The sequence below is a fragment of the Seriola dumerili genome, unplaced genomic scaffold (assembly GCF_002260705.1).
Source record: "Seriola dumerili isolate Sdu_G_001 unplaced genomic scaffold, Sdu_1.0 BDQW01000149.1, whole genome shotgun sequence".
Classification (NCBI taxonomy): Eukaryota; Metazoa; Chordata; class Actinopteri; order Carangiformes; family Carangidae; genus Seriola; species Seriola dumerili.
In genome coordinates, this window is record NW_019174404.1 from 16,323,201 (window position 1) to 16,350,296 (window position 27,096).

The 27,096-nt window shown below is 46.0% G+C and overlaps 1 protein-coding gene across 2 annotated transcripts in view; it reads right to left on the minus strand.

Annotated features, from left to right (window-relative positions):
- Positions 1 to 26,642, minus strand: part of LOC111225344 (runt-related transcription factor 3-like) — a 28,814-nt gene extending 2,172 nt beyond the window's left edge. Inside the window, exons 1-5 of one of the 2 annotated variants that reach the window (XM_022750152.1) lie at positions 25,509 to 26,642; positions 24,590 to 24,746; positions 22,906 to 23,010; positions 9,391 to 9,537; positions 3,373 to 3,447 (exon numbers count right to left, since the gene is read on the minus strand). In XM_022750152.1, the coding sequence (XP_022605873.1) occupies positions 3,373 to 3,447; positions 9,391 to 9,537; positions 22,906 to 23,010; positions 24,590 to 24,746; positions 25,509 to 25,766 (742 nt within the window). In that variant the 5' untranslated portion in view covers positions 25,767 to 26,642. The remainder of the gene's footprint in view (positions 1 to 3,372; positions 3,448 to 9,390; positions 9,538 to 22,905; positions 23,011 to 24,589; positions 24,747 to 25,508) is intronic. The other variant, XM_022750153.1, reaches the window with a different exon arrangement.
- Between the last annotated feature and the right edge of the window lie 454 nt (positions 26,643 to 27,096).

The following is a 27,096-nucleotide window of genomic DNA, read 5'->3' on the forward strand; positions in this document are numbered from 1 at the left end:
GGTTGCACGCCACAGCCCTGAGGGGGGAGAATGCCAAACTTGCGTGCCACAGTCTTGTTCAAATGTCTTTTCCCTATGTCTGAGAACCGGGTCCATTTTCAGTTGAAAAATCTGTTCCTTTGCAATTTCCATGGCCCCTGCAAGACTCTCTCTCTCTTTTTTTCAACAACGCACTTCTGCAGTTGAATTTCCTCTTCTTTTTGGGATGAGGGAGTTTGGTGGTGGTGGGGGGGCTGTTTCTTTTTCCAGAGTCTACCAGGCACTGGAGTCAGGCTCCATATCTGATTTCACGCGAGGAAAATCCAAGCCTTCAGCTGCTGTTGATTCGGGTGAAGTGGAGTCGGCCCACTAATTCCTACCGGACTCCCAAAAAGCCTTTGCTCTCACTCACTCCCTCTCTCTCTCTCTCTCTCTCTCTCTCTCTCTCTCCCGCTCCCTCTCCCCCTCTCTCTCTCTTTCTCTCTCCCTCTCCCTCTCCCCCTCTCTCCCTTCATCTCTCTCTCTGTCTATGCTAAATTTAGGCCTCAGGGTGAAGCTGGGGAGGGGATGTGTGGCGTGGGCACTTGATGTCTCTGGCTGCTGCGGCCCACCCCGCTCATGATCTCCATTTAATTGGAGTCGGTGGAAACGTGTTGGCTAAACTGCGGTGGGGATCGACTCCTGTGTTCTGTCAGCGGAAACTGGACTGGACACTTATCACAACACCTTAATGGGCTTGTGCAGTACCAACCTCTTGGCTGTGAGCCAGAGGAAGCCTGCTACCACCACACACTCTCTACAGTACAGTAGCTCCCTCTGGAGGAGAGGGCTAAACAAACTGTTCTGTAATTGAGAAGCAAAGTTTTACAGTCTGCTTTTTCTCCCTCTTAACCATGTTGCATACCTTACTGCATCCCCACCCTCCCCCACCCAGTATAACTACAGGCTTCACTGTTGTGGCTGTGGTAACAGTGGTGTATCTTTGGCAGAGAGGGTCTTCCTAACTGAGCCTAGTAGTAGCTGCCTGTAACCTCTGCGGCCTAAACCACACATGATCTCCATTAGGCTCATCTGAAACGTGTTGGCTAAATTGCAGGGACAGGAGAGGGGATGGACCCCAGAGGGCTAGCTGGCACAGTCTGCCGTCTGTGATGTTCCCAGTCTATGAAGCGGGTAGCTGGGAATCAGGGTTTTTATAGAGAACATAGTGTTCCAGTGCTCTCTCTTTCTCTTTTCTCCTCTAGCTCTGAAGCTGAGCGCCACACACTTAATTCTGCGGCACCATGGGCGGAGTCGTCCTCCTCCTTTTTGCTTAGCTCAAGAAGTCCACTAGTCCACAGTCAAGCGTGTAACCCAGATATGACGGGAGGTTTGCCTCATTTGCTTATAGGAGAAACTGATTTTGGTTGTTAACATAAGGGCAAGTTTGAGGCGGCCACGTCTGTGTGTATAATTGTGCGCAGGGTTATGTGTGTGTATGCGTGTTTATGCGTGTGTGTCCGCATGTGGTGGCTGGCAATGGGGAGATGCAAATCCAGGCGCTCACCTGTGAAATGTTTACTCAGGCTTGATGCAAACTGTGACGGCCAGTGCTCAGGGAATGGTGTCTCAGGCAAATAAGTGGAGGAAGGGAAAAGGGAGAGAGAAAGCCCCGGGCTCGTCCAGCTACATGTAAAGTCACACTGTGCTGTGTGTTGAGATTGTTTTCTAATCTTCTCCCTCATATCCTCCCCAAACAGACTCTGCTGTGCTTCGGTATGGATGTTATAACTCCTGTCAGAGGTAGAGAGCGTTTGATTTACTGACTGGTTTGGGTGGTTTGAACGGATGTCATGGGATGCCATGAGGATGAGTTGTCACTGTTGATAACAGGGTGATGATGACAAGGCAGCATAATGCCAGGGCAGAGCTGCTGCTGCACAGGCCTAAGAACTAGAGACCCAAATGAACACAAATGATCTCCAGGTGTTTATTTAAGCACCAAGGCTTTGGGGCCGAAACATCATGTTGAATGCAAATGATAATCACCTCTCTACTGTGACACCATGGTCAACAGCCCCAAAGCCTCATCCATGTTCGGCACTTTATCATGTGAGTGCGGAGGATTTTGCATGTCCCCAACTTGTGACGTGCAATACAAGCAAGGCTGAAGGAGGTTTGTTATTACAAAAAACCTGAGATTTTCCTAATGCATCAACAACCAAGGTGACATGATAATAATAATAAGTTTGTTTGTTAAGTAAATCTTTGTCTATGAGAGGCATTGCACTTCCCTGCAAAGCCACTGATGTGATGTGTTTTGCTGACCATAGAGCATGTTATTGTTAATGTGGGGATAAAGGTGTGTATATATATGAATACAAGTATCATTCATTATGTCACATTTTCTTTCTGAAATTTCAAGTTTATGCTTGGATCTCAAACATATCTCATAACATATTTTTACCAAGCATCACTGCCACTCACACCGTCATGACTGTCTTGTGCTGCGCTGAATCTCGCGCTAGAACAGGCCTTACTCACTACTCAGTCAAATTTATATTCTTCAGCTTCAGGCATCGTATCCTATCTGATAAATCGTAGAAAAGAGAGCAAGATCAGTGAGCCAGATCTAAGTCTTTTTCTCTTTTCTTCTATGTGTGTGTGTCTTAATGTCTGTCCTCATCACAGTGTGAGTGGATGACTCAGCGTGTCTGGTGTGGTTGGTGGTGGTTTCTGGGTAGGGGATGGATAGGAGACTATGGGGGCTGTTAGACAGCATAAAAGATCGAAATCACCAAGAAATAAATGAAAGAAAGTGGGAGGGGGGGGGGAAGAAGAAGAAGAGGAAGAAGAAGAGGCAGAGTGGTGGCGTCCTAGGAATGTTCTGGGATGTAGTAGGGCCCTACGGGCAAAACGAAACAGACTCCAAAATTGTCACAGCGAATGGCACACCCTGAGTTATGCCTGCTTTTCCAGCTTCTCCGCTTCAGTACTGTTTGTTTCAAAGGCTCTCAGCATGTCTCTTAATTAAGATAAATGAGCTTGGATATCTTCAGTTTGTTCCGAGATGTCCTTTAAAGATGTGACATTTGAGAGGTGTGAACTATCTTGGCAGTCCAAAGTATCTCAATTATCTCCTCTGTATTTTTCATGCCTGTAATTAAGGCCATTGCTTAGTGACCTCGCCTATAATGCTTCATGTTGATTGGGCCTCACATCATGAGTACATCTTGACAATTAACGAACACCCTTAGAAACAATTTTCTCACACAAAAGCATAGGCATGGACATCAATTCAATTCACATCAAATTTTGGCATCAAATCAAGAGTCGAGCTTTATGAAAGGTGAAGTTTAGTTACACAGAATGCTGTGGCACGGTGAAGTCAGGAAGGTCTTTGAAATGTCTCACCTGGCCATGGTCTCAGGTCCTCCTCTACCTTGCATGTCTTCAGAGCCGGGGTGTCCATTTGCTCCTGCCACAGGGCTGTAACAAAATATGAACAGCAGGTGAACACTAGGATTTCTATCATAAAGAAGTCAGTGGAGATATTTTATTTGTGCAGGAATGCAAAAACTTGTTAAATGCAGTGAAATGTGTGGGTTGTGTGGGTGAGGAAGTCGCTGCCTACGCCATACAAATCTAAAGACTGTTCCAAAAACCCCTCCATGACAGACTTGTCAAAACTGTCTTGACATCTGGCGGTTTGGAGATGTGTCTTCCTGTCACAGGTTGGCCTCTGCTGACTGAGCAGTGAAGACTGGGAAGAGGAGGGGTGGTTTTCTCACCAGAGTGAGACCAGGCTTGGAAAAACATGCTTGATGGGTGCATGGGAGATATTTTTGGGTCTTTCAGGCGAGACACTGGAGAGGCAGCGGAGACCTGTGAAGCGCAGGACACTCACTAGCCTGTCCAGCCAAGCTGTCAGGAAGTGAAGGAGGGTCAAGGACCTACTGGCCCAACGCGTGGGACCCTGCTTCACACTCGACGGCCACACCGCAGGAGGCCTGACACAAACAGGGCCTGTTTGCTCTGGGTCTGAGACGGTGCAGTTGTTACAAGACAACTCGCACGGAGCTCTGTGGACACAGGCAGTCTCAGAACATGGGTTGTACACTGTAACATATTCTTAAAAGTTTTTTTCCTCAAATGCACGTTAATATTTTCATCGTAACAAGAAACTTGCAGTGTATAATCACATTTTTTCTCATGTTGCTCTACTGACAGCAGCAGTCAACCATGTGTTGTCGCTGTGACTCTGCCTTCCGCCGCTGAGATACCGCAATATAGTAAACTCCTAACCTCCTGTAGTGGCAATTAGGATGGAGAAGGATGCCAGAAGCAGGGAGGGGGGGCGGAGCTGGGCTGTTCACCTATAGCCGAACTGGTCTCAGCATGTGTAACATCTTTGCTTCCCCTGGAGCTCCTCCACTTCCTTTGCAAAGGCCCAAATCAGCACTCAGTCAACGAGAGGTCCCGCACTATGCCTCACAATGGCAAATTCTTACACATAAATGGCCTTATTCAGAAAGGCTTGCAAGCAGCTGGTACGATTCGCTCAAGAAAATAAACATCTCCTTCAAATATTTTGATTGGCCAGCAGACAACGTCAATACCAGAGGCACAGATTACCCCTGTTAATAAGAGGACCAACCCCCTGGGTGGAGCTGAGGAGTGGGGAAGGAAGGGGCTGAGATGGGAAGAAGTGGCGACTGCGTCACTAATAAGTAGCTTTGGGGTGGTGCCAGTGCAGTTTTGGGGAGGACACAAATAAACACATGCACTGCTCTTAAAGTGCATGTGTAGATGAAAGGGATGGCTGAGAAGATGTTTGAGCCAAAATGGCGTCCATCCTCGTGACTCCGGATCCAGCAACGCCTCTGAGACATGTAATGCGCCTGCCGTAATGAAGCGTGTCATTGAGACACAGTGAATGCCGGTCCTTGTGCTGGCTTCCTGCGCCGCTTAGGCCTTAGGCGTCGCAACGGGGAGAGAATGTGAGAGAGCAAGCAAGAGAGAAAGAAAGACGCCAGCAAAGGAAGGAGAGAGAAAGAGAGCGTGTTAGAGAGGGGAGGAACACGGCCTTGGCTCAGCTATGTGGGACATTTGATATGTCTTTTGAGCCCTCACTTATAACGTGAGCAAAAACAAACACATGGGCTGAAAAATCCTATGTTCTCTTTGAGAGCTCGTCGTCCTCCCGCCCTTCCCCTCTCTCCAGACTCAATAGAGACTGTTCATGGCACACATGTAGTTTCTGTAATTGCTGAAATGTAAAACTCAGCCTGACTCTGATGTGAAATTATAACTTACACAAACAGTTGAGTCTGGTAAAAAACAACTTGCTCTCACTTCTCTTTTTTTCTTCTTTTTTTTTCCACCAAGGAGGTGGCTTCAAAAAGATTCTTTTTTTTTGTTGGAGAACAGAAACATTTTCAGTTTGAATTATTCATCTCAGGGTCACAAAAAGAGAGTAACCACAAGTGAAGCTTTCAGGCACCATAACAAATAAACTCTGTGGCAGCCATTGACATATTATGTAAATAGTGGAGTGAAGAAGTAAAACAGAGTGTCTAAAGGACTGGTCCAGATTCCTGCTCGATTTGGTTGTATTGGCCTCAGAGGGCCAGCTTCCTGCTTGGGTTTGGCAGAAATCAGCCTGAAACCCAACTAGCGTGACGGCTATACTCAAAAGTCCGCACCACAGCTACCTGACGGTGCTAATTTCCTGTCTCGCTCTTGCTTCTAATTGGCTGATCATGTCATCCTGGATGTGTGAATTAGTGTGAGCGGCAGTAGCAGAGCGCTGCCTCGAACCTGGGGGGCCGGCCAGCTTGTTTATGTGGAGTAAACAGTGTGGTCACTGTGGACGAGGCAGGAGGGGCACGGCTGTGTTGGGCTGGTCCTCCATCAAACAGGACTTTCTCACGTTAAAGTCCAGTCCAGAGGCCACAGCCTGAACATACTGAACAAGAGGGGCACAGCTGCAGCAGATGTGTGCCAGTTGTGCAGGAGGAAGCTGGAGGTACCAACATTTGTGTTGGTGTCATTAATAGAAAAAAAATGCTCCTTTTTTTTTTTTAAGTAGAATTTGCAAGATAAAATGCTGAGTACATTTAAAAATGAAATGTGTAATTTATTATTTCTGCAAGAATCTACTGACGTTTCTAATAAGATCACCACACGGGTCACACACACACACACACACACACACACACACACACACACACACACACACACACACACATTCAGACAGACAGGCACATGTGCACATTCACAAAGACTCACACACACACACTCTTTTGGTCCCTCATCAAAGCGTCGAGCACTTGACTTGATGGCGGAACGTTATGCTAGTATCTGATATTCATCTTCAGAGAGGAACACACAGGTGTTGGAACAAATAACATGTTAAATGATACCACCTCAAAAGTGCCAGGACTTTCTTTTTGGATGATTAAATTGCTGCTGTATTTCTTTTTCCCCCTCTCTCTCACTGTTAAAACACATTTAAGTTAAAAGAGCCGCTTTCGTCTCGGCTGTCTGTTAGAGGCCGTGCCAGGGGCTTGTTGAGTTTTGTCTGCATTTAAAATGGAACAAGGTAAAACTGGGATCTGTTTTCCGCTTTACACTTTGAGGGAAATCAAATTTTCTATCAGCTGTTTGCTTTTCTTAAGGCTGGAAAGAGCTGTGTATAGATTATAAGTGCAGTGGCACGGTTAGATGCTAGAGGACGAACTACATTCTGTATCAGAGAAAGGGGGGAAAAAAAAAAACTGCCACCCACAGACACATATAGTATACACATGTACCTCACTTGAGGTTTTGAAAACCAGAATAACAATTTAGTACTTGATTGTCTGAGTGTCAGATTTGCTTGACTGCACTAGTTGAACCACGCATTTTAAACCACACACACACACACACACTGTCTCCCTCCGCCCTCTCTGAGAATCATTCCACATGTCTAGCAGGCTTACCTGTGGCCACTGAAGAACAAAAACAAGCAGCAAATGCAGCGTCTGCCAGCGTGCAGGGATCCTGTCACTGCATGCACTGTAATGAGCTCTTAATTACCCTGTCTGTCTGGGCCACTAACGGAGAACTTGCAACGCCAGCATGGAATTGTGTATGTGTCTGTGTGTGTGTGTGTATGTTTTGTGTTTTCACTGTGCCTGTGTTGCAATCGTCTGTGCGAGTGATTTAAGAATCCAGGGTAGCGTTGAGCAGATGTCTTAAGACATGTCCTGTTGACAATGAAACTGAGACAGTGTTTCATGGCTCAGACAAACAAAATGAAGCAAGGCGGCTTTAGGAGGAGATGACACTGTATTTTCTTATTTGGTCGTCTTCAACGGGAAATGCAAGGTCCCAGCCCTGGATAATGGAAAACATCTTTTGTAACAGCGAGACGGGAATCCACTTAATTATAACGTGTTGATGGGCGATCTATCACCCAGCAATTCCCAAACAAACAGGCCCCGGGATTTAAAGTATCTGCAAAATACAACAGTGTCTGGCAGGGCTGCCAGAAGCAGAGACGTGTGTGCTGTTGATATGTAAACATCTCGCTGTATCTTTGAATGGGATTTATTACAACAAAGTCTATTTTTGTTGGGGCTTTGCTTGTAATACTGTAGTGTTGTTGTCTGTGCGTGATTCCTACACATACAGGAGCGCTCTGTGAGATTCGCACAGTGACATACATCTCCAGTCTGCCGCTCGGGCACTCCAACAGATAGACGTGGTGGGAGGGAGAAGGGCCCTCTGCTCTGTTATTTAATTATTTTACCACTCTTGCCCTGCGGTATGCCGTCATGATGGTAATACCACAGATTAAGGTGTGTGATTTTTACAGCCCTTCCCCTCCTCTTTCTCACTCGCACACACTTCTTATAGACGGCCTCCAGTCACTGGCAGCTGTAACGTGAAGCTCAAGGCCTTCACAGTCGCTGACAGTTCCAACTGATGTTAATATGTTGTGTCTGCTCACAGTGCATATACTGTACATGTGTGAGTTGCAACATCGCAGCCCTTTGAAGCCTGACAAGCCTATGACGCTCTAATTCCTGCCCTAATCCTGTGCAAGGCAGACGAGAGCACAGCAAAGAGCTGCTCTTCGTCTGCTGTCTGGACCATGTCTGTACACCTCTCCTTGCCGACTGGAGCCCCCCCCCCCTTCATTTTCAAGTCAGCCCTCAGAAACCTAAATCTCCCAGTAAAAGCTTAGCTGCAGGGGGCTTTTTATTGGCAGACAACGTACAGAGCTCATGCCAAACTCTAAACCATCAGAAAATTATCATCACAGTGGCTGTATTGTGTTGAAGCTCCACACTGTTTATTTTCAGCGTAACCGGTCGATGGTGTTTCTAAAATGGCTGACATGTTTTCTGCTCAGCACAGGCTGTGCGAGGGAACAAAATCAACGTCAACAGTAAGTAAGGACATGGGGGGAGCAGGGCAAAAGACCCTGTGTTCTCCACAGTCAGCTGTTAGATAGGACCATACTGGTGACTCAGCGCTGGCTAAGCTAAGCGCAAGGCCAAACACTGCTGTATGACTGTGATACACACTGATAGAGTTCCACCCACACACGGCCCAGCGCTCCCAAACAAGCCCTCCTGTACACAGCAACATGCTGATACAAAGGTAATGAGGTTCATTAGCTAGCATGAGAACTGGAGAGTAGGCGGGAGAGAGGAAAGCTGTGTGTGTGTGTGTGTGTGTGTGTGTGTGTGTGTATATAGTGTGCATGCTTTCATGTCTGGCATCCTGTTAAAGTGGCTCTGACATATGATGGAGAGTGAACACTCATCCTCACTCCGACCATCACCCACGCAGATGTCCACAGCACACACATATGCTTGAAACAACCCCCTCCCCTCCATCGCACCACCTCAGTCTGAGTCTCAGTCTGAGAGTGACGTGATTGCCAAGGTAGCGGGCGGCTGTTACATTCCTGAGGCTGTAGTGTGCGGTGTGCGGAGGCCAGCCTCAGCACCCAGGCCAAGCTCGGCTGGCAGCACCCGCCATGCCACCTGGCCACAGACTCAACCCTGCACTCTGTGGGGCCTGGACCCACCAAGGCAGGGCATCCGGGGACAGAGCTGACATGAGCTTCCCTTCGGACGGCCAACATATATAACAGCTCGCAGATTAGTGGAACAGAACTCAAAGCCCCCCGTAGAGGAAACGCACATGAAGGGCACTTGGCTTAGTTTAATGCTGGGCAAATGGCATGTACTGAGTTGATGTGTAACAGATTTGTCTTACAGATTACTTACCCACTGGCCAAATAAAACTAAATATGTTTGTTTTGTTAAAGTAGGTATTTATTTCTAAGTGATGGTAGTTAAAATGAGTTGTATTTATAGTGTTGTGGTGACGGTGAGGATGTGTTTTGTGGTTGTGTAGATCAGTGGTCCTCACCTTGTGTGGTGCTGAGGTGGGTTTGGTGGATGGGGCGGGGATTATTGTTCACTGGGCCTATTCGCATAGTCCGCTGGTAGCGCTCGATCTCTGACAGCCTGTCCGAGAACTGCATCTTCTGGGGGTCTTCTATCTTCACTCTGTGCCCTGAAACAAGTGACATGAGGAGGACGGGTAAGAGAGGAATCCAGGACTTGCCAATTTTGCCACCTACACAACCAGGAAAATGGCACAAAACGGCACTTTATATTTCCAGAGTTGTACAAAAACAGCAAAAACAACAACAGGAGTCCTTTTGGAAAACTTCTCCTTCTCCCTATTTTAATTAATGGAGCCGGGCAGTTCGACATGTCCTGGCAAAACAACCTCTCTTTGCCTGTCTAAACTGTAATTAATGTGAAATTGACTTGGACTGTGAAGACCATCAATATCCTCCATTGTAATTCACACACACTCACACAGGATGAAATTATATAAGGGAAGAGAGAGAGACACTGTCACCATGTTTTCAGCTTCCAAATACAAAAATATTATTAGAATGTCAGCAGACCTTGAAATACATTGGCTAGACACTAAGTGTTACCCAAGCTGCACCTGTTGCCGCGTCATCAGCAGATAACGACAGCGTAAGTGGGTGAAAATAATTGCTTGAGGAATGTTGTTTTCCCTGAACCTAAAGTCTAAGAAATAATAAACTATAAGTTGTTACATTAGGTGTTTCTGTGAACTGATGAAGGTAAGTGATGTTATCTTGCTTAAAAACCAAGAAGTAGTGCGTAGACACACACACACACACACACACACACACACACACACACACACACACACACACACACACACACACACACAGGTCTGACTGACGGAGCACTTAGTCAGAAGGAAACACCCAGACAAGGCTACCAAACCATGTAGTCATCAGCCTTAAACATAACAGACAGAAAGCGAAAGACTGAAAGGAGTTTTGTAGGTGTGCGTGCGTGCGTGCGTGCGTGTGCGTGCAGGGGGTGAGAATTAACTGAAGCAGATCTGCTGCATCTCTTTTATCTAGACTCGGAAAACTAACCAACGAACTTAGTGCCCTTATCACTTTGACGTCCCCTTCAGGGAGATGGTAAGAAAAAAAAAAACAACCTCTGATCATGCCTTTTGCGTAGACACTCACATGTACGCTTACATGTACGGATACACATGTTCACATGCACACATACGCGCCCACGCTCCACATGTGAACACACCTTAAATGTCAGACGTGAGTCCGGATGAGGGCTTTGCCTCTAATGGGAGGAAGAGATTTTAATGTAACTATCAATGCACCAAAACTGTGTGTGAACCAGCATGTATACATTCTGTGGTTTTCTCCCTGGCATCTCTACAGAGTAGCCTAATGTGAAGTAATGGCTGGATTTGAATATTTTATCACTATATAAAGGGGGCAAGCAGACGGACCAATATGGATTTTGCCCGTCCTTTCTCTCCACTGACCCATGGGCAATATATCTTCCCTCAGAGGCTGACCCATGGGTAAAGTTTCCTCTCGTTTACCGCTCTGTCCATTTGTTTGTGCCCACCACCTCCCCTCCATCCACTCTTTACGAACTACATAGAAATATCTATCTTCGTCGTCACCCCCCCCCACACACACACACACACACACACACCCCCTACCCCCACCCCCAACACACATGCATACAGATACAAACAGGGTACGCAGGCGCACACAGACCATGTCTGACTTCGGACAGCAGAGAGTTTGTTTTCAGTGTCTGTCTGTGTTCAGAGTGCAGCACTGAATACTCAGGTCCTTTTTTTAAATTCACACTCACTGATCAACCGTTGTGTTGCACTTTGCTTGTGTGAGAGAGAGAAAGAGACTCAGTCATGACTAATATGTCTGAGCAGAGACAGCAGTTCTATTGCCACTCTCCAGCTGTTTGTTTTCCCGAGCATTAGGACTTGGGACGCCAAAGTGTGTGTGAGAGTGTGTGTATGTGTGTGTGTGTGCGATTCCATCCACTGGCCTACTAGTTTGCTCCGTGCCGTTACTCAGGAACATATCCTGGGCGGACACACACCCCCTGACACACTCTGTAATATCTTTTTTATTCACGCTCACATGCATGCGGCCAGTGTGCCTTCTCTTTAAACTGTGATGGAAGGAATGAAGGCCAGCGTTTTACTCTCTCACTCACTCCCTCACTCACTCACTCACTCACTCACTCACACACACACACACACACACACACACACACACACACACACACACACACACACACAGAGCGCCAGGTCCAGGCTCCATCAGCCACATAGACACTGTGGCTACTGTCTGTTCCAGGCCAGAGCAGGGGCGGCCAGGGGAAGCAGCCCTCCAAATATAGCCCCTATATGTGTCCTTGTGTAGTTATTAAGAGATTTACACCACCTCAAACGGCTGAGGTCAGGGAAATGATACATCCCACTGCTCTCTGGTTGGAAAAAAAGACAGACAGGCAGGAAAAAAATGATAATTGGTCAGTTTTTCTGTGGCCAGTGGTGGTCTAAGATGAATTGGCTGGCTCTTTAGGGATGAAAGTGATCATTCAACTGCCCACAAACACACACACACACACACACACACACACCTAGCTGTGGATCCTGTGGCCCGGTTCCAGCTGGCAAGGACACCCCACATTTGGCGACACACTGTTCATAGCGTCCAGTAGGGGGTTTAGTGGGCTGTGAGAAGGTGATTTTTTTTTTTTTTTTTTTTTTTTTTTTTTTTAGCGGAGCAGAGGCTTCATTAGAACAAGCAAGGCCTGGAGCTCATTAACCCAGGGCCACACAGTCGCTGTTAACACCACTAATCAACTGGGAGGCAGCTCAAACCTTTCTTTTCCCCTTCTCCTCTCTTTGTCCCTCTGCCTTTATCTCTTGTACTTACTTATAAGGCTATCAGGAGGGCAGCACCCTCGCACTTTAATCTCTCTCATCTTATTTAAGACATTTTGTTTTGATTTATAAATGTAGCTACTAAAAAAGTCAACTTTTTTTCTTTTAATTGCATCTGCGTGAATTTTGCAAGTCACCTTTGTGGCTACCATATGAATGGGGCTAAGACTCTGCGAAACATTAAGAAGCTTGTTATGATAATACCGAATGAAAGAGGAACTACTTAATCATTGTTTTTTTTCATTTAAAAAAAATTGATTCCTGTTTAGTCTAAATTGCACTCGGACTTTGTGTTAAACTGTTTGTTTATCATTAATGTGTATATTTATCTGCCTGTATGTGGTTTTAAATCATGTGACAACCCTATTTTAAACTTTACTTCTTCCCTGCACATTGAGTCTTACTGAAAGGAAACACTGTAGAAAAGTTTTAATGACTGTCTAAATCATCACAGTCAGAGCCAAGGAAACAGAACCTGCATCCTCCAGTTAAACCTCGTGTTAGTACGCTGTCTTTGGCCAGTTGACCCTGACTGTAGCCGCAGTGTGTCCACTCCGACCGCCAACATTTGACTTCTATCTACTCTACAGGGCAGGGGGCCAGAGGGGTGCGAGCGCTCCACACCAGCCCCTTTTCAGAGGGGTTTCTGTGGTCGGATGAATATTTAATGTGTCAGGGTGCACTTAGGAGAGAATGCCCTTGTTTTTCTCTCTATGATATCATAACCACAAGATAGAGCTGGGAGATGGGGGCCAATGCACACATGAGGCCTAAACAGCAGCGCTCAATACGCACCCAGACCCGAAATGGATGCTAAAGGTTGTAGATTTACTAGCCTCCTCTCAGAGTAGCGGTCGCATCATCTGAAAGCATTATGGAAGTCTATGAAGAACGAATAAAATGCTTGATATAAAATGTCTGGTATTAACGATGTACTGAAAGGCGATGGCTGTGTTTTGAAGAAATGGGTGTGCCGTTCTCAGCCCCGCTTTGTTTTCTGCGTGTGTGTGTGTGTGTGTGTGTGTGTGTGTGTGTGTGTGTGTGTGTGTGTGTGTCTCTCTTTATTTCCTGAGAGTGTTTTATCTTCTCTGCAGAATAACTTGAGATGTTGCTTTGCTCTTTTGCCCCAATGCTTTGAGGCACATTGAAATAGGTTCAAGTGTAAGTTATTTGGAAAGCATGAATTTTTTTTTTCTTTTCTTTTTTTTTTTTTCTTCTTCCACGAGATTGCACCCGGTGCTGTGAGACCTGACCACATAAACGGCAAACTACACTGAGCCTTGCCCAGCCTTCCATCCACAAAGCCCGTATCAGGTCAACACAGAGACAGTGTTTGCTCAGTAAGGTGACAGCCAGGCCTTAAACACAGACGCCACAGCTAAATGATCACCCAGCATGACCTGTTTCCTTCCTTCACCCCTCACTTTTTCTCCACTTCTCTCGCTCTCTGTCTGTTTGTCTCTGTCCCCATTGAAAGGAAGAAACATATGTTCCCGTCCAAAGGGAGACACATTAGACACAAGCTCTTTTTAGTGAAGGGCTGGGTGCTTTTTCAGGGGCAAAGTGAAACTCTATCTGGATGGCAAAGGGCAATACGTGCTTTGGCTGCTGCCCAAGTCTGCTCTGAATATATTTGAAGTGTAAATATTTGTATTTGACGTATAAATGGACTTGATAGGCCCCTGATAACAGACTAGAATTGATTTGGAGAGCATGTATCACACTTAACACTGAAAACTATGTCTGGACTGTAAAGTCTATGTAAGTATGGTATAGGATTACATAGAAAAATGTCTGGGTAGTGTAAGGTGCATTTCTGATTCTAATATGAGGGCTACAAAACAGCAGCTGATTGTGATATTTAGCTTTTTAGCTTCTTTACTGTGTTTGTTTTAAATTCAGTTACCACAACTAAAAATGCATCTAGCTCTCCCTTTTGCTCAGGGAAGCCCATGCTGCATGTGTTCATGTAATGAAAGTTGAGTGTTGCAAAGATGTGAACTAAAGAGTGGCATCCTCAGAAAACACAGTGCGATGTGGAGCGACAGTTGAGCATATGTTGCAGCGAGGCCTACTTGCCTACATGCAAACTTCCGTTTGCCCTCAACAGACACTGGAGACGTTTCAACATCTGTTGAGCAAAGCCTTGTACACCTGTCTTCCTCTTCCTCCTCTCTAGCGGACCTGAACCCCCTATGTTCTCGTTCCCACCCTGATTCTTTCCACCACGTTCTCTTATACTTCCCTTTTCATTCTATTACGAGCATCACCGCACGGCTCAGAAAGCATCCCTGCAGCAAATGTATTTGGCACGGTGATCCCCATGGCCACCAATCACGCAGTTGGGTATTTACAGTGGGGCAAATCAAAGTTCTTGTTTTGAGGCTGACCCTGAAGGATGTGGGTTTTACCCTTGGCTGGTGATTGTGGCTGTCTCGTCTGGGCCTCCATGAGTCGATGCTAGCCACACACAGACATTACACTACTTTATGCTCATTTACATAACACCCTTGTAATACTTTCAGTATGAATGCATTCAGTTTTACGACTATATCATTGCCATGGATTGGATGCACAAACTGTTTGGACATAAACTATGTGTGAGTTAAAGTGTTATTCATCAATATGACAGCACTGAATACAGTGGCAAGTTTTTTTTTTTGTTTTTTTTTGTTTGTTTTTTGTTTTTTTGTGGAAACATTATTTCCATCTAAGCTTTCAGGAGGAGGTCACCAAAAGTTTTGGCACACTTTATCTGTAGTTCACCCTCTGTGGCAACAGCTGCGGGATCATCTGGTCCCTTAGGCTCATGCATCAGCCTCTCTGGGGACATCATCAGTGTGAAAATCCCCCTCGCAGGCCTGAAAACAAGCTGCTCACAGCGGAAGTTGCTACATGAGACTGTTTGAGCAAAGAGCACAGCCTTCCTTTTCTGATAAGGGGATAAAGCTATTTGCGTGTCTGTTTGCGTGTGTGTGTGTGGGGGGGGGGGGCCAGAAGCAGGGCCACACAAGGGCAGCCCTACAGCCAGACAGACAGGTTGAGGCAGGCAAGGAAAGGGAAGGGGTGCCAAAATGAGGCCCAATGCACCCGGATTCTCTAACAATACATCAAGGCCCGTAGCACGTTCAGAGCAATCATCTCTCTTTTGTCCCACCATTTCTATACTCAGTGTGTGTGTGTGTGTGTGTGTGTGTGTGTGTGTGTGTGTGTGTGTGTGTGTGTGTGTGTGTGTGTGTAACTGTAAGTCGGGAGTTGAGGCATGTTGGGGGTGATATGAGCGGGGCTGTTTTCAGGCGTTTTTGGCTGCTTGCCTGCAGACTTTGTAGATTTCCCAGTGCTGCTGCTGCTTTGGCCTTGTTGAGGACAGAAGGCCTATTTGGCTGCGGTGACAGATCATATTAAAGCAATAAGCTGCTTTGAGTGTGTTATTTTAGCTCTAATGCTGAATGGGGTTGTTGTGCGTGTGTGTGTGTGTGTGTGTGTGTGTGTGTGTGTGTGTGTGTGTGTGTGTGTGTGAGTGTGTGTGTGTACGTGGTAATCGGGTTGTTCTAAGCAGCGAGATACAGGGGAAAGGTGGGGGCCTTGCAAAGCTGTGGGAAAGGAAAGCAAGCTGCTGCTATGACATACATCAATGCAACGCCAGCAGATGTGTCAAACGTCTTCGCGTTCACACCTCGGTGCATACTAGCTCACTCACAATAATGTGCAACAAGCATACATTTGCCCCTAAACACACACACACACACACACACAGTTCCACAGAATAGCAATTGATATTCCAGGTGGGTCATAATAAATGTGTGAAATGTCAAATGTGCGAATTTTCCACTGTGTAGACAAGCAAATATTTCACTCTCAGTACTTTCTCTAAGGTTATCATGCTGTTAGTGGACTCATGTAGTAATGTTGAGGGTTATAAAGATTGACCTCTTCTTCTCTGTGATGTTTCCAGCCTATTTTGAAGAGCCAAGGCTTCCCTCTGTGTTTACCCACAGGATTACAACCTTCTCCGCTTCTGGAAGCAAAAGAAAGATCTTGCTACACCTATTATTTGCTCACTGTTCCTAACCATTAAGGCCTGAAGAAATAAATAGCCAAACCGCAGGGTGGTGGTACACAGCGTCTTTTCCAGTAACCAGCAGGTGCCTTCTTCCCACAAACCACCCCCCACTCCACCCCTGTCCCCACTGCCCTAACACAGAAAACGGTTTATTGTCATAATGCAGTGGGGGAGAAAATATTCCTCCACTCATGGGCCATTTATTTTTCTAAATGCAGATCGGAACTTTTATTGAATTACGGCTGAAAGGTCGTAATGGCTCCCTCCTGTATGGGTCAGTGTAAATAAGGAAGAGTGAGCACATACAGAGTGGGCATTTTACTTCCCTTCATAGGTAGGTAAACAGGAAAGACGCTTGGCTGGTGAGTTTAGAGGGGAGTGGGTAGGCAGTAGGTGGAGAGACAGAGCGGGATAGAGCTGAATAGTGACGTTGGCCGAGCCTCTTAGTTGATTCTTAGAAAATGTTTTCTACTTGTATCATCAGAGTGAATTAAAAGCGCTGTCTGGGGCGTCTGTAAATAATTCGGTAATTCCTACTGTGTCCTGCTGTTCTATTTGGCGTCAGCAAATACTGGGTGGAAATTTTTGTCTGAGCGGAAAAAGAAAGGGTATTTCACCCCGAGGCTATTGTGTGTCTGTCTCTGACAGTCAACTGGCCCGAGGAGACGACATTACACTGTTTGAAAATGTTAGACAATGTTCTTCTTTTTTCCTGTTTTTAGCAGAAACTTGTGCAGTGACGCTGCAGCAACATGCCGAAGAGCAAACGGAGGCAGCGAGAAGAGAGAAAAAGTGCCTGTATTAAACTAATGGCTATATTTTCTTTGTTTATATCTCAGTTTAGTTGAGGTATTTAGACTAATTAGCTCTGCTTTCACAGGGAAGCTTAAGTAAAAAAAAAAAAGCCTAAGTAGGATTACCAACAGCTGTGTGCGTGTGTGTGTGTGTGTGTGTGTGTGTGTGTGTGTGTGTGTGTGGGGGGGGTCTCTCAAAGGGAGTTTGCCTCAAAGCTTCTAGATGTGGTTAAGGTGGCAACAGTGGTCAAAGAGCTTCCATCTCAGTCCTTTATTTACCTCCCACGACAAAATTTGATTATATTACAGATGCTTTCATGTCTGTGCTATCACACTTTAATGACTCTGACAACAACAGTCCTGCGATCACTCATATCCAACATGAAAAAGTCTCACAAAATAGTCCACAATGGAGTGTGTGTGTGGCTGTCTGCAATGCGCAGACATCGGGCATCAGCACTGGAGGATACTGTCCTCGTCCGTCACCAATCACAAGCCTCAGACCTCAGAATGTTGCGAATGTTTTGTCCCAACACACAAGTTCCTCTCTGAAATCAGTCCAGTCCTATTCAATTTGCACTGCTGCATTCCAGTGGATTTATCAGTTGACCAATATTTGCTCTACTTCTAATCACTGAAGCCAAATGTGACGCGTCTGAAGTGTCCCCAGGGAGGAGGAACGCCACAGTCGGCAGCCTCAACTCACTGCAGACGCCAAAGACTGTCATTTCTCTGGAGAAGACATAAAATCTCCGCTTTATCTGTTCCCATCTGTCTGTGAGTGGTACGGAGGCGACGGTCTTCTCTTCTAAATCATAAAGTAGGTGGTCATGAGTTTGATTGTTGAGGCTAGCCGCTGTGTGTGTGTGTGTGTGTGTGTGTGTGTGTGGGTGTGTGTGTGTGTGTGTGTGTGTGTGTGTGGGTGTGTGTGTGTGTGTGTGTGTGTGTGTGTGGGTGTGTGTGTGTGTGTGTGTGTGTGTGTGTGTCTGTGAGTGTGTGTGTGTGAGAGAGAGAGAGAGAGTGTGAGTGTGAGTGTGTGTGTGAGAGAGATTATGTGCGTAGGCCACTATGTCTCCAGGTCATACATCTGGGAGTCATGGTGAGCCATTAGCAGTCAGGAAAGCACCCATCGTCAGACATGCCACTGTTTTTCCCCTCCCCTGGCACTGATACACCTGTAGGCCTTTCTTTCAAAGACACCCATCTCCATTTTCAAACATCAAAGTTGCCTTTGAGAAGAGCAATTCGCACCGAGGGTGAGCCTTTCATGTGATTTGTGGAGCAGGGGCGTGGCCCGTGGGGCCGACTTAAAGAGATGGACGCACCTGGCAGGTGCATGAGCCGAGCACCCACACACGCAAATATATACACAACAACGTGCATGCTATCTCTTTGTTTACTTTACAGAGAGACTGCAATATCGCAGGGAAAATAACACAGCAAATGTCATTGTTTGTCTATTTGCATACTTTGTACAGTCTGTGTGCCAAATGCAAATAGAATCAACCCGCCAACTCCAACAAGCACCCCCATTGCTGTGACCCCACCCCCACCCCACCTCCACGCCTGCCATTCTCCTCCTGGAGCAGTGTGAACACACCCAGCCGAGCAAATAGAGGCAGCAAAACACGACAGCACTTGTGTGATTTTGGTGGATGCGTGGGCCTGCGGGTGTGAGTGTGTGAGCTCTATCTGAATGTATGCAGTTATTAGATGTACACTCTAAAAATGTAGTTTTCTGATTGGCCGCTCAATCTGTCCTCAGATATTCACAAAAATAAATTTTTTACCTCAATTTCAAAATCATTCATGCACAAGTTTTATTTCCACATTCTTAATCGTTTTATTAACCTTCATATCTTTTCTGCAGGTCTGCACAGTGTTTTTTTTTTTTTTTTTTTTTTCCACACATTCACAGAATTGACTTTCAGTGAAAATGTTTTATTTACATGTTGACGCATTGGAACACTGTCATGCTAATAATTTCTTCAGGCTCAAAAAAAAGGTGACATCGCTCCCCCCGGCCCCACCGGCGGCCGCACCCACACAGGGAGCCCGACGGGGGGGGGGGAGGGTGTGGGGGGCGGGGGGGGGGCGTGTGGGGGGTGGGGGGTGAGGTTGGGGTGGTGTAGGGGGCAGGGGGGGGCGGGGGAGGGCCAAGAAATACAAGAGTTGGAGGGGACGGGCGGTGTGGGGGGTGGTGGGTTGGGTGGGGGTCGAGGGGGCGGCGCGGGGGGGGAGTGATGGGGTGCGGTAGGGGTGGGCGGCTCTGGGCGGGGGAGGGGGGCGTGATGTGGACGGGGTGGTAGGCGCGGATAGAGTGTGGGGGGGGGGATAGGGTGTGTGCGAGGGAGAGCGGCGGGGAGGGGGGGAGGGGCGGGGGGTGCATACCTCCCCATGCTGTACATATTATTTCCGAACAGTATTTCACAAGCTTAAAATATTTCCAACCCTTTTTCGATCCATCTGACCTGTAGTGAGTTCATCTTTTCTTCCTGGGGACTGATTTGTTTCAGGTCAAGAGATACCGAAATACAAACGGCCCCTCCCTCATGGGTAAATAGGCAGTGGCTGATGTCATTTATAAGTGAGAGAGTGAGAAGGGCACCAAAAATAAAGTTGTGAGATTAATTGAGAATAACCCTGCAGGGTGCATCAAGTGTGTGAGCGGTGTTGCAGAGGCATCTGATACCGGCAACAAGCAGGGAGGGTCTTGACACTTAAGTCATCTGCTCTCCTTTTTTTTTTTTTTTTTTTTTTTTTTTTTTTTTTACTTTTATATTTCTAGCTTGGCATGCTCTCTCTTGCTGTTTGATCTGGCGTGTTGTTAAGACAGAAGTGGTGGGAGATTTTTCATTAACAGTGGCAACAGTTGTTTCCAGTTTGGCCTTGACAGAAGTTTAATAATAAAGAATGAAAGACAGAACGGGGGGTGGGGGTGGAAGGGGTATGGTGACGAATGCCGGATGTGTGATGAGGAAATCAGCAGCAAGGAAGACAAAAATACTTAGCTGAACATTTAGCCTAGTTTCTGTTCAGGGACAGAATGCTCTCTATGTGTGTGTTTATGTCCATGTATGTGTGTAAGTGTGTGTGTGTGTACATGTGCTTGCTCATCTATATCTTTTCTACGACTCAGATGTTTTAAGAAAGCACGGTGTCCTTTGTTACATTGCCGAAGGCGAGCCACCGCCGCAGTCCTGTCCATCAGGTTCTCCTGACTGGATCAGTAAACATTAATAAAACCTCCTCCCCGTCGGTGCCAGCTCCTGCCGCTGCTCGGCTGGCAGCCATGCAAATGCAGGCCCTGCACAAACAGCCTGTAAAGCCCCGTGCAGGCCAGCCCCGCAGCCTGCCAGCCTGCGGACAGGTGAACACAGCACAGCCAAGTCTGGCTTCAGGCTGTCTGCACTCTATGAATGCTAAAGCTGAGATGTACAGGCAACATTGTGTGGCATTGTTAATGAAGAATAGGAGGGGATCAAAGCAGTTTTGGAATATATAACTGTCTCTGAGGATGAGATTGCTAATGAAAAAATGCTGTTAGTTTTATGTGTTGGCAACAGCGCCTCTCTGCTTTGGCTCCAAACCTACAGCCGATATAATGTGGTGCCTTGTGGTTAGAGAAGAATCTGATTATTTTTATGGTCCTAATAATGTCTGAATGTGGTAGTGTGTGTTCCTGTGCTTTGACTGTGCAGCGTCATGACTGATATTATACTCTTAGAATGTGCCTCTTGTTTAAATATGAGAGGTTCTTTATCTCATCTCAAGTAGGCTTATATCTCGAGTGATTTCTATTTTGAGTTTCTTGAAAACACTAAATTGGCCTGAAAACTAATCTCTGTCTCAGATCTGACAGCTCATTCAAACCAATTTAATGAACAATATAAACATGCCATGTTTCTAAATGCTTCATTCAATTAATTGTAATTATCTGTTTGAACGTCCTGGTTGGTGCTGGATGTGTTTTCACTGAAGAGTAACTGGATGTATCGTTTATATTTCAGAGAAGCTTTGATTCAGTATTTCAGCCATAATAACATTAAAAGGGAGTTAATCTGAAGGAAGTGAAATCATATTCAGAGCTACTCTTTAAATTCAGGCTTTGCAGAAGTTTATTTTATTTTGTCATTCTATGAATTTCCTCTCAGCACCATGCAATAGAGTTTAATGGAGCCCTAAATTCCTCTTGCCCTATATTAAACTGTCACTTTATAGCACCCCGCGCCAGTGTAAAAGTAGCACGGCCACTCTGACGCCTCAGCTGAAGCCGTAACATGTTGACAGACAGACAGGAGACAATCTTAATGTACACAGTTATTTCCAGCCGAGACACTCGCAGATGCTTGAGAGAATGCATTTATGCACAGGCACACACTTTTAGCTTTTTTTTTTTTCTTTTTTCTTTCCTTTAAGCAAAAGACAATCAAATTGAAACTATGCACGTACAGAGACAGACACAGTGTTTATTATTATCTTGTCCCTCCCTCCTTTGCAGTCACTGTTCTCTTTTATACCTCTGCAAATAGCCTGAGGGGGGGGGGTGTGCCCCTCGGCTCCCTCTCTGCCAACCATTTCCCTCCTCATGTGGCACTTGCTACCGCTCTCTCTTTCCCTGCTGTGGTCTGTTTTGACTGGGCTAAATCCTCCCTGTCCCTATCCGTTCAGAGACCTCTAAAACCCTGCACTCTAGCACCATTTTAAACACCATCCCTCCATAGGCAGCTCATGAAATCCTATCCATCTCATCTATTCCACCTTGAGCTCACAAAAAAATTCATGCATGCGCGCAGCCCTCAGCGACTGACTCATCTGAGTAACACTGCTCTCCACCTTCCCTCACACCAGCACCTTTAAACCACATGAGAATGGAGCTGCGGCTGGATGGTGGCACTAACAGCTTCAGTGGACGAGCCTTCCCGCCAGGGCTAACAGTGGCCAGAGTCTGCCCTGTGTTAAATCAACGAGCCACTTATGTGGTCGGGCAGGTAGGACCCCTCTGACCAGCACTGGGGAAGGTAGGGGTGAGGAGTGGGTGAGGAGGAGGACTCCACTGAGCTGAGCCACCTGCGGCTTGGAGACTCACTCAGCTCCTCTTAGTGGTCTTGGGTTATGCCTTAATATGCTTTACAGTTTCCTCTGACTAGGCCCGTCTCTGTGCCCATGCTGCACACACGCACACATACACAGAAACCTGCACTACTATACATATGAGGACAATATACTACGCTCCATTCAATCTCTAGAGGCTTACCATAACCACTGCATGCCTAACCCCAGCCTCCACCTAGTCTTAATTCTAATCTTAACCCCAAAACCAAGTCTTAACCTCGAAATAAATCTAGTGGAAACCGTATTTTTGCACATGACCTTGTGAACAGATTTTTACCTCTACAACGTGATGGATAATCGCGCGCGCGCGCGCACACACACACACACACACACACACACACACACAAACACTCACGCACACACTCACACTCTATCAAACTTTCTCACAGTGCAGTTGTTGTAGCATGTAGAAATACTGACACCCCCGCTTTCACAATCAGCAGTAGCTGCTCTGACTGGGTGGCTCTGCAGCGCTCACATCACACCACAATGTATTTGAGCAAAAACAAGAGAAGTGTTGGTGTGTTTGTGTGTGTGTGTGTGTGTGTGTGTGTGTGTGAGTGAGTGAGAGAGAGAGAGAGAGAGAGAGAGAGGGAAAGAGTGTGTGTATCTACTTACTGCGCGGTTCCCGGGGTCCATCCACGGTGACTTTGATGGCGCGGTGGTAGGTGGCCACTTGTGGCGGTCCGGTGAAGACGGTGATGGTCAGAGTGAAGCTCTTTCCTGCAGCACAGCAACATGACTATGAGATTTGTGGACTACGTTTCACTTTATGAACGGGCCTTTTCCAATTATCTGTAAAACATTTTTTGTCCTTTTTGTTTGTAACAATACCTCACTTGTTCAAACTCAAATCATCACCGGCTTTTGTCCCGCTCCAGCCTTTTGATTAAAAAAAAAAAAAAAAAAAAGAAAAGAAAAAGAAAAGAGGCCGGAGACCACCTCTTTTGATGGCCTGACTGCGGGTATGATTTAGATTATTGAGAGAATGTGTTCCAGATTATTCGAAAGAGCTTACAGCAATAGTTTATTGTTCAACAAGACAGGATCTCGCTCCCATCTGCATCAAAGTCCGTGCAGGAGGGGAGGAGGGCTGCATCACGCAGCGGGTCCGGTGCTCGTCCCCAGCAGCTCTGAGAAAGGCATCTCTTGTTAAAAAGAGACTGCGTGGGAAGAAAAGAAAAAAAAGAGGAGGAATCCTCGGGTGGGGTAATTGACTACAGAAATGAAAGGTATGGGCGACTTTTTAATTCCAAGACGAGACCCATTTTCCATTCATCAAATCAAAGCTTATTTTAACCTTAAAGGGAAATAAGAAGAGGCCGGGGGAAGGCCAAAAAAGGCTCTGAGAGGGTTGATATGAAGGTCTCTTCCAGATGAAGGTGTTTGTGAGCGATCAGGCGTTTAAAGTTATTTTCAGTTCAGGATATTTGGTTATTTAGCTTTGAAAATTGAGAGGTTTTGATTTTTCTCAATATAGTACAAAAATGCTGCAGCAGGCCCATGCATTAACCACAGCATCCTGCAAACAGGCCTGTCGCTATGTGATTTTCTTTAAAATCATTATTACTTAGAGCAATTAAACGCAATACCAATGAAAATCTAGTGCGTTTTAGGCTTCGAGCTTTCTGGTGGCGGGGATCGTTTCTGGCAGATTTGCCTCCGGGGCATGAATTGTAGAAGGTGGTTTTTCATCCATCCCACAGATTGACATCACGTGCATAATTATTTGTAGACTTATTTCCTTGGATTAGGAAAGTTAGACTATAGTCACATCGCAACAGTGCACCGTGACGCAAGCCAGATGTTTCGGATGACACCCATGGACGTCAGTTGGCAGAGTGTGGGCACTCGCCGTACCCACACCTAAATGATTCCACATTTGCGGTTTTTATCTTTGTAACATGCAACAGAGATCAGGCCGAAACTGACAGAAAGTCATTTGAAAGCTATATTTTAAGGAGCATAATGGATACCACTTTCTTATGTGTGCGTCTGTGCAACATATCTAGTGACCAAGACGTTTTAACAATAATTCACATTCACTAAAAAATAATAATACGCTGTCAGCTGTCAGTGAGACCCAGAAATATGATCCATTATTATTATTAATATAAGCGCGTTTCCAAATGTTGCTGCAAATGACAATACAAGCAGAGACTACCATTCTCTAAGTGTGTGTGTGTGTGTGTGTGTGTGTGTGCGTGTGTGTGTGTGTGTGTGTGTGTGTGTGTACGCGTGTGTGCGCGTGTGTATGAGTGTATGCGGTGAGAAAGAGGCAGAGACTTGCAGCTCAGCTCACCTCGTCCGCTCCTGCCCACGAAGCGCAGGTCGTTGAAGCGGGCAACCTGGTTCTTCATTACCGCAGAGGCGTTCCTCAGCTCGGCCGAGTAGTTCTCGTCGTTCCCGGCCATCACGGTGACCAGAGTCCCGTCGGGAACATCACCGAGAGCCACGACCTGTGCACAGGAGACAGCGAGCGGTCACTCCAGGTCACCAAACCAAAATGTACACAACTGCGCGCGTAAAACCGCATCCTGCTGCCATAATATTAAACACGAATATCGTCAGTTTCACCACAATGTCAACAATAAAGATAATTGTACAGCTGAGAGATTTCCTAAATTAGACACCTCCAACGAAGCCTGTTTTACATCTAAATCTAAATTTTACAAACATCTGTATGACATGCATTTCATTTCCTCCTGTGTTACTGTTGTTTATTCCCCCTGTGTTCTTATCGGATCTGAGCCAAACACATGATTTACGCAAAACAAGGCCTAATATTGACAAAGGCCACAAATATTTACCTATAAAGCATCCAAATAAAATATAGTTCAGAAAAATCTAATAATAAAAAAACAGATCAGCTCTATCTTGTAATTTCAGACCTCTGTTCTGTAGCCGAACAATTTCTGCCCCGATTTAGGATGTTATAATTCTGGAAAGTGCAGTTTAAAGCTATTTAAAGCAAAGCTTATCTGTGCGTTTTTAATAATTTAGCATTCTACACAAATTCAATATAAGCACAACTTCCAAAGCCCACTCTCATTTATAAATATATGCAATTAAACTACCTTCTTAAAGTGTGTCTCAGTGTTCTTAAATCTTTTTTTTTTTTAAGTTTTTTTTTCTCGTGCATTTCCTACAGTAAGAAAACCGCAGTGTGGGTAATTAAAAAGAAAATATAATAAATGATAATTAGAAGCCATGTGTCTTGCCTTGAAAGCCACGGGCAGCGTCTTGTTGCACCTCCAGTGAGAAGGGAGGACAGAGCAGAGAAAGTTGGGGCTGTCGGTCCGGACCAGCTCACCGGCGTGGTCCGCCAAGACGTCCACCACGTTCCTGGTGTCCGGTCTTGACCTGAGGGGCCCCGGGGTGGCCATGGCCCCGTTGCCGTCTCCAATCTTACTGCAGGGGAAGGACGTGGAGGGCGGCGTGAACCGTCTGGTGGTGGGCGGCTCTACGGGAATATGCATCACAACAGCTTGGGTCAGTGCCACCTGACTGGCTTGTGTCAGAGGAGAAGGACTCTTTGGGAGAAAAACAGGGTTTTTGTTCTTTTCCTCCGCACGCGGATGGTCTCAGGAGTCCAGTGTGTGAGCGCCAAGGATGGAGGCGAGAGCGCACTAGAAGTCTGAGTGAAGAGAGCCTCGCTACCTTAACACAGACAGTGAACTGATGACTGTGTGCTAAATCATCTGCACAGGATGTGTCAGCCTGACGAACATCAGGGTCGCTCTGTTTTTCACTAACTTCAGAAGAAAGCGCACAAAACAATAGACCTCCGAAGTCTCTCAGTGCTGAATCAGTCTTTTATCGCACACCTTATCTGCCGTACACTTGATGGACAACAACCAGCCGCGTGTGTACAATATATCAACACCACAAACCACTCGGCTTTCACTTTGAAATCGCAAATCAGTCAGTGAATCCTCTAAACGGTGACCTGATCTGTTGGCAGTGATCAGATAATCCAGACGTGGTGTAAAAAAAAAAAAAAAAGTTAGGCAATCCTGCTCACTGCCTCTCCCCGCTAAAGTTTAGAAAAAAGGTGATCGCGACTAAACAGTCAGTTTGCCAGACGCCTCTTCAGACCTCACCAGACTCCGCTGAACAAAACCGTAAAACTAAATTTCTCAACCCCGAAAATCTACAGTCAAACTGCAGCTGAAGAATATCAGTGTCCTTTTCGTGCGAACTTCTTGCAACTTTATCCTCGTTGGTTCTTCCCACACAAAAAAAAACCCAAAGTTATTCTGGGATAAAAGGGATTGTCCTGTCGCTCCAGTTGGATTTCCTCTCAGGTTATCCTTTATCGCAGGAATACAGGGCGCAAAGAAGGAGCCGTGAGGCTGAACGGAGTGCAGAGTGCCGCGATATTATTTTACCCGAGTCATTTTAGTGTTTAGTGGTTGGGAGTGTGGAGATGATTTCCACCAATGAATCTGCTGGGTTGGGCTTTCACCAGGCCAATCAAACTCTCCGGTGCTCCTTCTGCAGCCCTGTGCTGTTGTCACACACCAGCTGAATTATTAATACAGATCTGTGCTTCTCTCTCTGCTGGAGTTTTAATATATTAAATAGACATGAGAGAGAGAAGTGAGGAGGCATTATGATATGTAAGGAAAAATGTTTTTGTAGAAGGGGCAGCGGGTTTAATAGAACTGCATAGAAATGAATGATTTGGATATAAATTGATTTTGCATTACAACCAGTAATCAAAGCACAGATGAAGCAACTATAAATGTATTAGACATTAAATCTGATGGACTTTAAGGTGAAAAAAAGATCCTGATCCTAATCCTG